The 12,885-nt window shown below is 41.6% G+C and overlaps 1 protein-coding gene across 1 annotated transcript in view; it reads left to right on the top strand.

The window, feature by feature from the left end:
* Positions 1-12,885, top strand: part of LOC101858126 (schwannomin-interacting protein 1) — a gene marked incomplete at its 5' end in the record, with an annotated part of 131,836 nt that overhangs the window by 61,655 nt on the left and 57,296 nt on the right. The window contains 2 exon segments of the mRNA XM_035971779.1: positions 5,529-5,648; positions 6,921-7,091. Coding sequence (XP_035827672.1) covers positions 5,529-5,648; positions 6,921-7,091 — 291 coding nt within the window.

Genomic DNA, 12,885 nt, shown 5'->3' with positions numbered 1-12,885 from the left:
GTCCTTATTTCCCTCTTCTTCTTTTCTATGTTTGTTACTCTCTTGTTACACCTCTAATCTTCTGGCGCTCATATGACCTTATGCAGTTTCGAGCACCGTAAAATATCTTCTAAAACAAATCTCTCTCTCTCTCTCTCTCTCTCTCTCTCTCTCTCTCTCTCTCTCTCTCTCTCTCTCTCTCTCTCTCTCTCTCTTTCCCCTTTGAGTTGGCGAGCTTTTATAACCTGAAGCTCACTACACTCAACACGTAATATTGACATCATGACGTCACTGCGTAATTTTTAGTGAAAAGAAAGAGGAAAAAAAAATTAAATTAAACTCTATGGCTAAAGATCAATTACCTTAATAACGTATAATACAGGCACTGAATGCGCAGTTTAAATTTAAAAAATCACCTGGAAAACATAGTTCGATAGGGAACTGACTCCAGGAATAAATTACTGATGCTTTCCTTTCTGTTTCTCACAAACATATCCGCGATTTTTGCTATGAATAAATCATCATTAACCTCTATCCTCAATGGCATCTGGGTCGCCATACTTTCATTCATTTTTCTTGCTGCTTCAGCGGATTCGTTGTAACTGAAATAGTAACATCGAATGTTGTGCGAGTTTTACAACTTGATTCAGTGATTCTTGCAATGCAATGTAATTACTCTTGTTCGAGTGTGGTTGGAGCGCGCCACTGATAGGCCACACTTCTGTACTGTCCCTCTGCTGTTTCTGTGTAGGAAGTCCTTCGTTGCCGAAGATGACGATGAATCCTGCAACTCATCTGTGGACGCGCATGTGGCTGTGCAATCCGGTCCTGGATGAACAATGTCTGTTGCAGTAGGGACACTGGAATGTCGTGGTTGTGGCGGTTGGCGTATGTCTCCTCTCTCTTCTGATAGTCAGCTTCTCCCTGTTGTTTGTATCGCTGTGTCTGCAGGCAATACAGACGGCCCTGCGCTAGGTGTTCCTTTCGGTGGCTGTTCTTTCGGGTCTTTGGGTGTTACCTTAGTAAACTGGAGGTTTTCCTTTATCGTGTCTTTGAACCGCTTTTTTGGCCTCCCGAGATTTCTTTTTCCACTTGCGAGTTCGCCGTACAGCAGGTGTTTTGGCATTCGGTGGCCTTTCATGCCGATGACATGGCCGACCCATCTCAGCTGTTTCTGTATCCCAGCACAAACTGACCATTTGTGTCGATGTGCTTCTCTTTATTTGCTATTTATACAAATAAGCAAACTGCATCCTCGTTGCCTCATTGTCAGTCTCTTGCTTAGTGAATTGAGTGGTTGGTCCTACACTTTTTAAATCAGTATCAACAAAACAAACAGCAACACAAAAAAAACCAAAAAAAGAAAACCTGCATAGAAGATATTGACATTGATATAAATAATAAAAGCACCCCACCCCCCGTCCCTTCCAAAACCTTAATACATTTCTGGAGCCAGGACTTTTAACTCATAAAACATATTACTCTTTTCTCTGCACTTAATACCCGTTGTCGTGTTGATCTGTTTCTCTTTACTTAATCGTCAAGCGAAATTAAATTATTTATGTCATGTAGCACGATATGACCAATCAGTCACGTCACAACATTCTGCTTTTTTAAATAGATGTTTATTCATTGAAAATATGTAGTTACGCCACTTTCAGGGCAGTAAGGTTGTTTCAGAGGCAGCACCTGTGAATTCAACATAACATAATATCTCCTGTAGGACCGCGCCAAAAGGGTGGCGGTGTAAGAGCCTTCAAAACTCCCCTCAAAACTCAAGTTCAGAGCACCCCGTTGAAAATTCTAACCAAGGCCATCCGCTTTGTACTCCAGCATGAATTCAATCGAGCTAACTGTGCGCCCAACCTTGATTTATGAAGCTTAAAGGGAAGTCGGCCTGTGTTTGTACATTCTTTCTTTCTTTCTTTCTTCCGGCACGAGCCAATTTGCTCAAAGACGATCACATACGAGCTCAGAGTCGTGGTTGCGATTTAGCCTCTGAATACACTACAGCACTGACTTTTGTCCAGTCTTTTGGGTCAGATCGATCATGTCCATCAGCCGTAATTCGGCGTGTTCTAGCCTCCTGCTGGTCAAGTGGCCCTGACCAGTGAGCGATTTGTGTAGCCTCCGGCCGGCATTATGCTGCCTAGACCCCCTAATGGAAGGTTAAGCCGGTGACAAAATCTTGTTCTGTCTCGGGACATCTTGATGGTACGCTACTCTAAGATCACAAAGTTCTATCTGCTCAGTACCTAGTTTTGGGAAATATGACGTAACAATTTTTGAGTTTCACAATATGGTTAAGCTTTTTCGAATGCGATTCTTTGAATATCTTGACAACATCTCCGATTAATCTTACGATTGTAATAGAGCAGATAGAGCATTTGGTTTCTGAACTCATGGTATATGGGACTCAAAACGACCAAATAAAAATGTCAGATACAACTTTGTATTTCTAAGGTGGCGAGAAGTTAGCTCACGACGCCGCAGTGTTTTTTTCTTTGTCGATGTCTCATCACCACACACTGTGCTGGGAGAAAGGCTTGTCTTGAGAGCACAGAATTGCAAGAAGGAACAGAGGGTGTGAGCAAGTTTATGAGCCAACGCCATCATATCAGAACTGGTATCTAGGATCGATTGGCTTAGTTTATTGGCTGTTTTCTGTGAAATGCAAGTGGCGCACGTTCGATTCCCGCATTGTGGATTTTTTCACATAATGTACCCGTCTGTCTTCTTGGATACTGTGTCTCACTCAGCCTTGATTGACACTGACAAGCAGGGTGGGAGCAGTCCGCCTCTTGAATTATCAAAATGTGTTGATTGGGACATAAAGCATGTGCAACTACATTTTTTTTCCATAGTAAGTTGGCATATGATACTATTCCTCTTGTGGGTGGTTGATTAATGCTATGTGATTTGCTCCTTCTTTCTTATCAAAAGTAGATCATGCTTATCCCTCCTCCTTTTCTTTGTACATTACTCTCTAGTTAGGCCCCTAATCCCCGTACCCGGTAACTTATAGGACCTACCTGTGTTGGAAGTACCATAAAACTCCTTCTAAAACTAAAAGTTGTTTTGGAGGCGGTGTTCTTGTAATTCTTTCTTTTTAAAAAGAATTTCTTTTTTGGTTTTGCTCTGTTTCTGTTATTTCGAGCCCGTACTCACGCTACCAAATTAGGATACCTTTCTTATAGTTTTTGATCTTTTCCTCTCTCCAGATCCTCTTGTGTCTTTGATTTAGCTACTTATGTGTGAAGGTGACAATTACACTGAATGCGAAGACTGGATCGATAATAAAAGAAGGCTGATCCTTTTACGCGGGTGCATAGTTGTTCCCAGTTGAGCTGGGATCGAACCTTGGGTCACCACTCCTGGGTTTGTTGTTTGTTTGGGGGTTTGTTTGTTTGTTTTTTTTTGGGGGGGGGTTGTTGTTATTGTTTTTTGGGGGGTGGCCACAAAATTTAACGTGTTTTTGTTCCTGGCCATATGTGAATCACTCAAGTAAACCACATACTTTGCCTTTTTTAGGGAAATGCCCAGCTCATCAGTGTAAAGGCGAATGCGTTCCGAGTCAGGTGTAATATTTGACAAATAAAATGTAATGTTTGACTTTGTAATATGGCAAATACCTTTAATTTGAAACGGAAAACAAAGACCTGGTTCTATTTCGATGACAATTTTAGTTGTCGGCTGGTGAGTGTCTTGAAGAAGAAAGACTATTCATTTTATACTCACAATAAACACAAGAGGCTTTCTTTTTTTAGGCAAAACGTTTTACTGGCCAGTATCGGCGAATAAACCCAGTATATGAAGTAATTACGCTAATGCGTGTGAGGAGATGCAGATTACAGGGAGTGCAAGGAACGGATCGATGATCTTCCTTGTCGTTTGCCTCAGGCTGTAACATTTTGTCTTCGGGACTTGATGTGTTACTTTTACGCCTTTACTTTACCTTTTTTTTTTGTTGTAAGTGTTTTACGGTGCTCGATACTGCATAAGGTCATAATGAGCGCGCGGGACACATTGAACAATTTCAGTTTGTAGGAAATTTTGAGTTTTGCCCGAGTGTTGATCGAAGTCTACTCTTATCGATTTTGGACCTCCAAGGGATCGGCGTGCAACTTGCACACTTTAAAGATCCCTTAATTTTCCAAAATCGATAATAGTAGGCTTCGGTGGCCACCTTACTCTGTAGCGCTTGCAGGTCTGTTGGTAGCGTATTGCAATGCAATGTCCGAGGTCCTGGTTCAAGTTTCAGACGAGGCATTTTTTAGATCGATATTTTTCTGCTCGGAAATGGTGTTTTGGGGGTGTGGCTGGTTTACTTCTGTAACACTCCTCTTTTGCTTTGATCTTTCTTGCTTTTTCCAGCACATACTGCCCGTTGTTGTGTCGATGTGCCTCATTCTACTCAAACACTCAAACAAAATAAAACAAACAAACAAACAGAACTTCAAATTCGTAAATCACTTTTGACGTCTCTGTGGATGATTGGAGGGCGCACCATTGGTTCTCATTTCTTTACTTTCCCTGTTTAGTTCTGTCTGTTTTACATTTCCCCTGCTCTCTTGACCGGTGTATGGCTTGCGTATGTTTTAGTGTGGTTTGCTTGTTCTTTTATATCAAACGTCTATCGTCCTTATCTTTTGTCCTGCTTTTTGTTTTTGAAACTCTTTTGAAAACCTCTAATATTCGGCACACGTATAACCTAACTGCGTTGCAAACTCTTCTATACTAAACAAACTAAAAGCTCTCTAGAAACACCTCTTCCCTTTGACACATTTATGTCCTATTTGTGTCTTAAGTGCCGGAAAACTCGTACTAAAACTGAATCAACCTAAACTCAATCGAACAAAGCCAGTAAGTGGTTGGTGGGTGCTGGTGCGGTTTGCTCCTTCTTTCCAAATAAACGTTCGTCGTTCGTATCTCCCCTGCTTCTTTTTTGTGTTTGTTACTTTCTTGTGTCACTTTTAATCTTTGGAACTTATATGACCTAATTGTGTTGCAAGAGCCGTTAAACTCTAACTAAAACTAAACAGATCAAAGTCACCATCAGTGGGTGGTTGGCGGGTGCTCTGGTGTGGTTTGCTTCTTCTTTCCTATCAAACATATACCGTCCTTTTATTCCCTCCTTCTTTTTTATGTTTGTTACTCTCTGGTGTTACACCTCTAATCTTCTGGCGCTCATATGACCTTATGAGTGGCGTCGGTAGCCTAGTGGTTAGGCTACCGGACTCGTAATCGTGAGATTGAGGGTTCGGGGGTTCGAGCCTCAGCTCGGTCCGATGTTGTGTCCTTGGGAAAGGTACTTTACACGAACATCCCACTTGGCTCGGTCCTATCGAAGACGGGCGTTAAATTAGGAGGTCCCGCCTCTTAAATAACCTAATGGTGTTGATAGGGGCGTTAAACTCATACCATTTCACCATTTTTAATGACCTTTTGCAGTTGAGAGCGCCGTAAAACCTCGACTAAAACAAAACAAAAGTCACCATCATGTTCCTAGTAAACACGTCATGAATTCTCTCTTCTATTCTCGTCCCCAGAGCTGCAAAAATGAGCGGGAAGAAATCCGGCGTCGCCTGGCCATGTCAACAGAGGACGAGACCACGGCAGACGAGCCGGACCCCTCAGAGACTCTCTCCCCGAGGAAGCAGAGACTGCAGGTTCGTTGTTGGTTGGGGGGGTTCATTGGGGGTGGGGGGGGGGAGAGGAGAGGGAATTTTGGTTTGTTTTTGTTTTGTTTTGTTATTGTCGTTGTTATTTTGTTTTAATCACATTGTTGCGTACGTTTTTGTTGTTGTTGTTTGTGTATGTTGTGCGTTTTTGTGTGTGGTTTTTTGTGTATTTACGTATTTGTGTGTGAGTATGTGTGTGTGTCTATGTGTGTGTGTATGTGTGTGTGCGTGCGTATGCGCGTTTTTTGAGTGTACGTAAGTCCGTTCGCGCCCGTGCGCATGCGTGAAAGTCAGCCAATCGATGAAACAATATTCAACCCTCAGCTAATCGATAAAGCAAAAATCAACTCTCCGCCAAAACAATAAAACAAAACAAGCAGTCCTTACTTGCTGGCGTCCGTGGTGTAATGGTTCGGCCTTTTGCCAATGCACGCAGTAGGTTCCAATTGTATTCTCTGTCGTGGAAGTTGTTGTGTTGAATGCTTGCTTGTTGGGATGTTGGTGGGTGGTTGGCGGGTGCTCTGGTGTTGTTTACTCCTTCTTTCCTATCTTAATATCTATCGTCCTTATCTCCCCTCCTTCTATTTTGGGTTTGTTACTCTCCTTTAACACCTCTAATCTTCGGCACTTATATGACCTTATTGTGGTGCAAGTGCCGTAAAATTCATACTAAACTAAACTGGGATGTTGCATCTCACTCACCCCCCCCCCCTTTTTTTCTTCTCCCATGGCTGACCCTGACAAACAGGGCCGAAGCAGCATACATTATAAATGATCCTAGTCGAGTGGAGGAAAAACAATTACAATCATTATACGTAATTAGTCTTTGCGGACGTACGGCAACTTGTTTTGTTTCCAGCTGGGGCTATTAGTACATCCTGCTTCTTTCCTTTCCTTCTATTGTTTTTGTCTGCTTGTCTTTGCCTTTCCTTGCTCTAAATTGAAAGCTTTTTTTTTTTAATATCTCTGTGCTTCTTTTTTCTCTTGTCATTTCTCTACATACAGTAAAGAACTGTTATTGTGTCAATATGCTTCTTTTTATCCAAAGTCCCCCGTTTTTCTCTGTAAGAAGTGGCCGTTGTGTGTCAAGTTCTTCACTTTACTCTTTGCTATCCTAGAATTACAAAGTTCGATAGCCTAACCACAGAGAAACAGAAACAGTCACGTTTCTCCTCGACAATGGGTGGGGCGTCTTAGACAGTTTTGGCTGTACTGCTCTTTCCTCAAACAAACAACCAACAATCAAACTTTCAACCCCAGGACCGTCTTCAGGCCACCCCCAGCGGCATGCAGATCTGCTTCATGAACGATGACGTGCTAGATGACGACGAGGACGATAACCTGATCACGGCCAGACTTGACGACCCTGACAACGAGTCGTCGTCCTGCCCGGAGTCCTCCAGTGAGGACAAGAGTGGCTCGCTGACCGAGGTATGTTTCTCTTTTTTTCTGTCGTTCTCTCTATGTCATTCTGCCTCTCTTTCTGTTTCTTTCTCTGTCTGGTCATTTTGTCGCTGTATCTATCGATCTATCTATTTATCTATCTCTCTATACATCTATCTATATATCTATCTCTCTGTCTATCTATCTATCTATCTATCTATCTATCTATCTATCTATCTATCTATCTATCTATCTATCTATCTATCTATCTATCTATCTATCTTTCTATCTTTCTCTCTCTCTTTTTTTTCTTGCTCCCCCTTTCTATTTCTGTGTTTCTTTTATTTTGACTATCTTTCTTTTCATCAGTCTCTCTGTCTGTCTGTCTGTCTCTCTTTCTCTCTCTTTGTCTCTCTATCTCTCTCTCTTTGTCTCTCTATCTCTCTCTCTTTGTCTCTCTATCTCTCTCTTATCTCTCTTTCTCTCTCATCTCTCTCTCTCTCTCCTCGCTCTCACTCACATGCAGACACACGCAAGCAAACACACTCACATGCACACACACACACACACACACGCACACACACTCACTCACACACACACACACACACACACACACACACACACACACACACATAAACACACACTGACACACTTTTTCTGTTGTCGTGTTCCTGCCTGCAGCATGGACGCAAGGTATTTGTTTTGGGAGTTTTTGAACTCTTAAAACCTTTTCACGAACTGTCTACGGTCGATCAGTGCAAACATTATGATATTGAACACTTGCGTTGAGCTACACAGGTACCGGATATCCAAATATTCCAACGGATACAACACTCAGATATTCAAGCAGATACAACATCCGGATATCCGGATGGATACAACATTGAGTTTGTTAAATGCACCCGCCTGGCAATGTTCCAAATTGATAAGGAATGGGCTTGGGATGAGAGGAGAGAGAGAATATCAGACGAAAAAAAAGAAAAGAAAAAAAGCGCCTATGTCATGTCGGCGTGCGTCTGTCTGTTCTCTTTACTATAACGGCTTCCTCTATCCATCAATCTGTTTATCTGTCTGTCTTTCTATCTATCTATCTATCTATCTATCTATCTATCTATCTATCTATCTATCTCTCTCTCTCTCTCTCTCTCTATATATATATATATATATATATATATATATATATATATATATATATATATCCATCTACCTATCTATCTATCACTCGCCCCTGTCTCTCTCTCTCTCTCTCTCTCTCTCTCTCTCTCTCTCTCTCTCTCTCTCTCTCTCTCTCTCTCTTTATTTTTCAGTGTCTCACTCACGTATTCTCTCCCTACTTCCATGCCGGTTCTCTGCGCCATTTATTTCTATTGACCCAAGTCTTTACTGTCTTGTTTCACCGGCGTCTGTGGTGTGGTGGTTAGGTGTTTGGCTGTCGCACGCATGCGACCCGGCTTTGATTCCCGAGTTGGAAGAACGTTTTATATAGAGATTGTCGGTCTTTCTGTTGGGATGTTGTTTCTTTCCCAGACTGGCTTGGCTCTAATAGTCAGGGTCGCAAGCCCGCCCCTTAAATGACCTGAATTGTTCCGATGAGGGCGTAAAAAGCGCACACATTTAATTGATTAGAAGGGTAGATCTAGTTGTGTACTTGTATCGCCCCTAGTGATTATAATTTGAGCTTGTATGTATATGTATGAATGGATGTCTGTATGTGTGTATGTTGTGTGTGAGGGGAGAGAAAAGCAGACAGACAAGGGGAGGGAGGGAGAGAGAGAGAGAGAGAGAGAGAGAGAGAGAGAGTGTGTGTGTGTGTGTGTGTGTGTGAGAGAGAGGGCAGATAGAAAGATTTTTTTTAAAAACATCAGATCTTAAAACTGTAGCAAACCCGTCATTTGTCTGTGTACATACAAAAATCTTCTTGCCGTATTATATCTCTCTTTAAATGAAATAAATTATTCTGCTCTGCCTGGTTGTCTATTGCTGCTTATATTTTTCCCAGCGCTCTTTCAATAGCTTCCATCGTCTAGGGGAGGGTACAAGGATACAACCCAGTCCGCCTGTGCATGAAGGATGCCTGGGAGATGACAAATCAATACTGGCTGTATTATCTAGGAAGGAAATCTTACGTTTCTGCCCCTGGGATAGGGGTGGGAGGGAGAGGGGCGGCGGTCTTCCTTACGTCTGTGTTTGTTTAGCCGGGTCGACCTGCAGGTTACATGCAACTAAAGTGTATGAGTTTTATAAATGTTTTTTAATTACGAATTATTGTTAGTGCCCCCCCCCCCCTCTAGAAATAATGAATGAATGAATGATTGAATGAATGAATGATTGACTGGATGAATGAATGAATGAATGAATAAGACCATTTAGGAGGCGGGCTTTCACTCCTCGACACAAGTGACCTTTGTTCACGCTTTTGGCTCACATCGGTGTTCAATTGGCGTCTGTGATGTAGCGGGTAGCCGCTTTGCTGTCGCATGCAGTAGACCCGAGATCGATTCCCAAGTGGGCAGAATGTGTTTCGTGTATCTGCTGGGATTTTGTATCCCTGTCAGTCCTATCCCTCTCAGTCCGGGTTAACCCTGGCAAGCCTGGTCGCGTCCCGCCGCCTACATGATCTAAAATGTGTCAATAGGGGCGTTAAAACACCAACTTAAAAACATTGATGTCAGTTAACTGTAATTGGGCGTATGCCTCGAAGAAACATTCCCAAAATGTTGGCAGCATTGGTTTAGAGCTACATAAAGCTGAAGAGATCAAATATCATATTGCTTCTGGTCGGAAGTGTATTCCCTATAGTTACGGTCATCCACTGACGCAACAAGATTCAGAGCCCCAAGAATGAAATTAAGAACTTTTGGTGAGAAAAGTGTATCATTTTGTGGCCCCAAAATCTGGAACTCCTTGCCCCAGGATAGGCGAGAAAAAACAAATTTTAATACGTTTAACAGATTGTTAAAGACTCATTTTTTAAATTCTTAGTGTGTTAATAAGTGCAGTGCTGATATGTTTTGTTTTTACCAATGTCATTTCGTGTATATAATTTAAATGTCTGGTTACGAAAATTCTCCTTTATGTTGTTTAACTGATTTGTTTTGTTACCGTGAAATATTTTATCTTTTGTGAATCGTTCAATGATCATGTCATTAATGTAAAGCGCTCAGGACTTATACTAGTATGGGATAGAACGCGATATAAATGCAATCTATTATTATTACATTATTAGAGAAATACAGCTCGGTTTGGTCGTTTTTGACGCACGTACAAAAAGTAGTTTGATTAATTTGCCTTCTTTACATAATTTTGGAAAGAGCTGATTAACAATAAAAGTCGAGGACTTCGAAGTCATGTTTTTAAATTAAATGCCTGGGTTTTGTCGTTACGCACCCCTTAAAATGTGCTGTATATTGATATATTGATAAGTTCTTGAGCTGTCAAAAAAAAAGAAGAAATAATAGATAAAAGAAATTAAAGAAAATTACTGTTTCAGCATCGACTTATATCTTACTAGATGGGCCCCCTTTCGATGAAAGGAATGATCGGTGTATTAACATCAACTTAAAGTCATTGGCCTACCACTTACACTCTACTGGAATGGAGCAATAAATCTTAAGAGAAAAGTGACACATGTGTTTCTAAGTTGCCAAACAAGTCCTCAGTATTGTGCGACTATGCGTGATTGTATCGAACGGAAGTAGGAATTGAAATAAACAAACATGGTGGATTTTGTAAAATTACAAAAACAGAAGCGGCGGCCTACAAAAGCGATCAGCGAAATAAATAAATTTAGCTTTTTGCAACAAAACTGTCTCAAAACTGAAAAAATGAAGGGCGTCATGATCTGGAGAATATTTTAAAGAATCTTTTGGCGACAACTGCATTTCCATCGATGCAGCCACTAAAAAGCCTTTTGAATAGAAAAATTCGGCCACCACAAATAGATAATAGATTAGAAAGGGAAATGAATGTAAAATTGGATTTTTTAAACTGCAGCTGCTGGGCCTAAATGTTCATCAAAATGTTATTGTAGGCTGACAATACAAACGGGGCCAAAAACAAACCGTGCAAGATACATACCAATTCTAAATGTTCTATTCACTTTGTGTATGACACTCTGAAATGTCTCTGGAGGACTTCAACAAATCCTTTGACATGGAGCCGGAAAGCCTTGCTCCTTGCAGACCCAACTGGAGAGCAGCAGTCACAGTGGGCAGCAAGTCTTATGAGGCTTCACTAATAAGAAATGTTGAAACGAAGAGAGAGGCCTGCCAGCTACACACGTCCACAAGTGCAAGTGGAGCCTTTAAATGTTCAAAATGGGGCAAAAAAATTTCTAGCCGCAGCAGAAAGCCACAACTCATCGCAACTTTTAATTCTTCAAATTCTTCTATTTCGCTGGAGAAATGTTATCTTTTTGCGGATGTATACGTCACCGTCAGACATTGACGGACGAGATTTTATTGTCACTTTGCACCGTTTAAAAATGTTCGCAAAGCTGTAGCCGTTTGTTTGTGCTTTCAGCCAAGCTTCGACATCGTCAATACACAACTGCAAACTGGAACAATACAAGATTGAAAACACCGCTCTACTTCTCATTCGAACTATCGACAAACCAATTAAACAGTACCCCTTAATCCCCCCCCCACCCCCATCCCCACCCCCACCCCCGCACTCCCCCTTTTCGTAGGAGGAAATTCAACGTCGATCTAATGTTCCTTGTAAACATCTCTAAGAGACGTCGGTAGCCTAGCGGTTAGGCTACCTTGCTTGTAATCCTGAGATTGCGGGTTCGGGGGTTCGAGCTTCAGCTCGATCCGAAGTTGTGTCCTTGGGAAATGCACTCTACACGAATTTCCCATTTGGCTCGGTCCTTTCGGACATGGACTCGGCGGTGGTCCCGTCTCTTAAATAATCTAATAGTGTTGATAGGGGCGTTAACCTACCATTTCATACCGTACATCTCTAAAAGTGACAGTAAGCATTTTACTCATACCTGCTCATTGTGTGCAGTATATTATTATGCTTTTGAGTTTCCTTTATGTGTTGACGTTTATAGATCACGATTTATATTAGTATAATTGCGGGTGGTTGGCGGGTGCTCTGGTGTGGTTTGCTTCTTCTTTCTTATCAAACATATATCGTCCTTATCTCTCCTCCTTTTTTTGTGTTTGTTACTCTCTTGTAACACCTCTAATCTTCGGCACTTTTTGACCTTATTGTGTTGCAAGTGCCGTAAAAATCTAACTAAAACTAAAACTAAAACTAAACTTATATTAGCATTAGTGCAAAAAGTGTTCTAGTTTTAACAACGTTCTTCGTGTTGTGATAGTAATATCTGTCCTTTGTTTTTCTTCCCCAAGAACTCGATATCAGTTCTCTGACTGTGTCTTCTCTTTAACCGAACAAATGTGTTTGCACTACTTTTTTGCTTTTCTTTTTTTAAGTCCCGGTGCTCTTCTCTGTAACTCATGCAAACGTGTGTCTGTGTGTGTTGTGTGTGTGTATGTTTGTGTATGTGTCTGTGTGTATGTGTGTTTGTGTATGTGTGTATATGTGTCTGTGTGTGCAGTGTCTGTGTGTATGTGTATATGTGTTTGTGTGTGTGTGTGTGTGTGTGTGTGTGTGTTTGTGTGTGTGTGTGTGTGTAGACGCGCGCGTGTGTGTATGTTAAAACCAGTGTGTTACAGTGCCTGTACATTCTGCGAACGTGAATATGTTTATAAACGCTACGAGTATACATAATCTATAATACAACGAACCTGTTCCACCACCCCTGGTGGCCAGACTTTGAGGCCTAAAGGACGCCGTAATAAAATTTGTACCGAGCGATGTTCGCTTGGGG

The sequence above is a fragment of the Aplysia californica genome, unplaced genomic scaffold (assembly GCF_000002075.1).
Source record: "Aplysia californica isolate F4 #8 unplaced genomic scaffold, AplCal3.0 scaffold00503, whole genome shotgun sequence".
Classification (NCBI taxonomy): domain Eukaryota; kingdom Metazoa; phylum Mollusca; class Gastropoda; order Aplysiida; family Aplysiidae; genus Aplysia; species Aplysia californica.
This window is presented reverse-complemented; position numbering and strand designations above follow the sequence as displayed.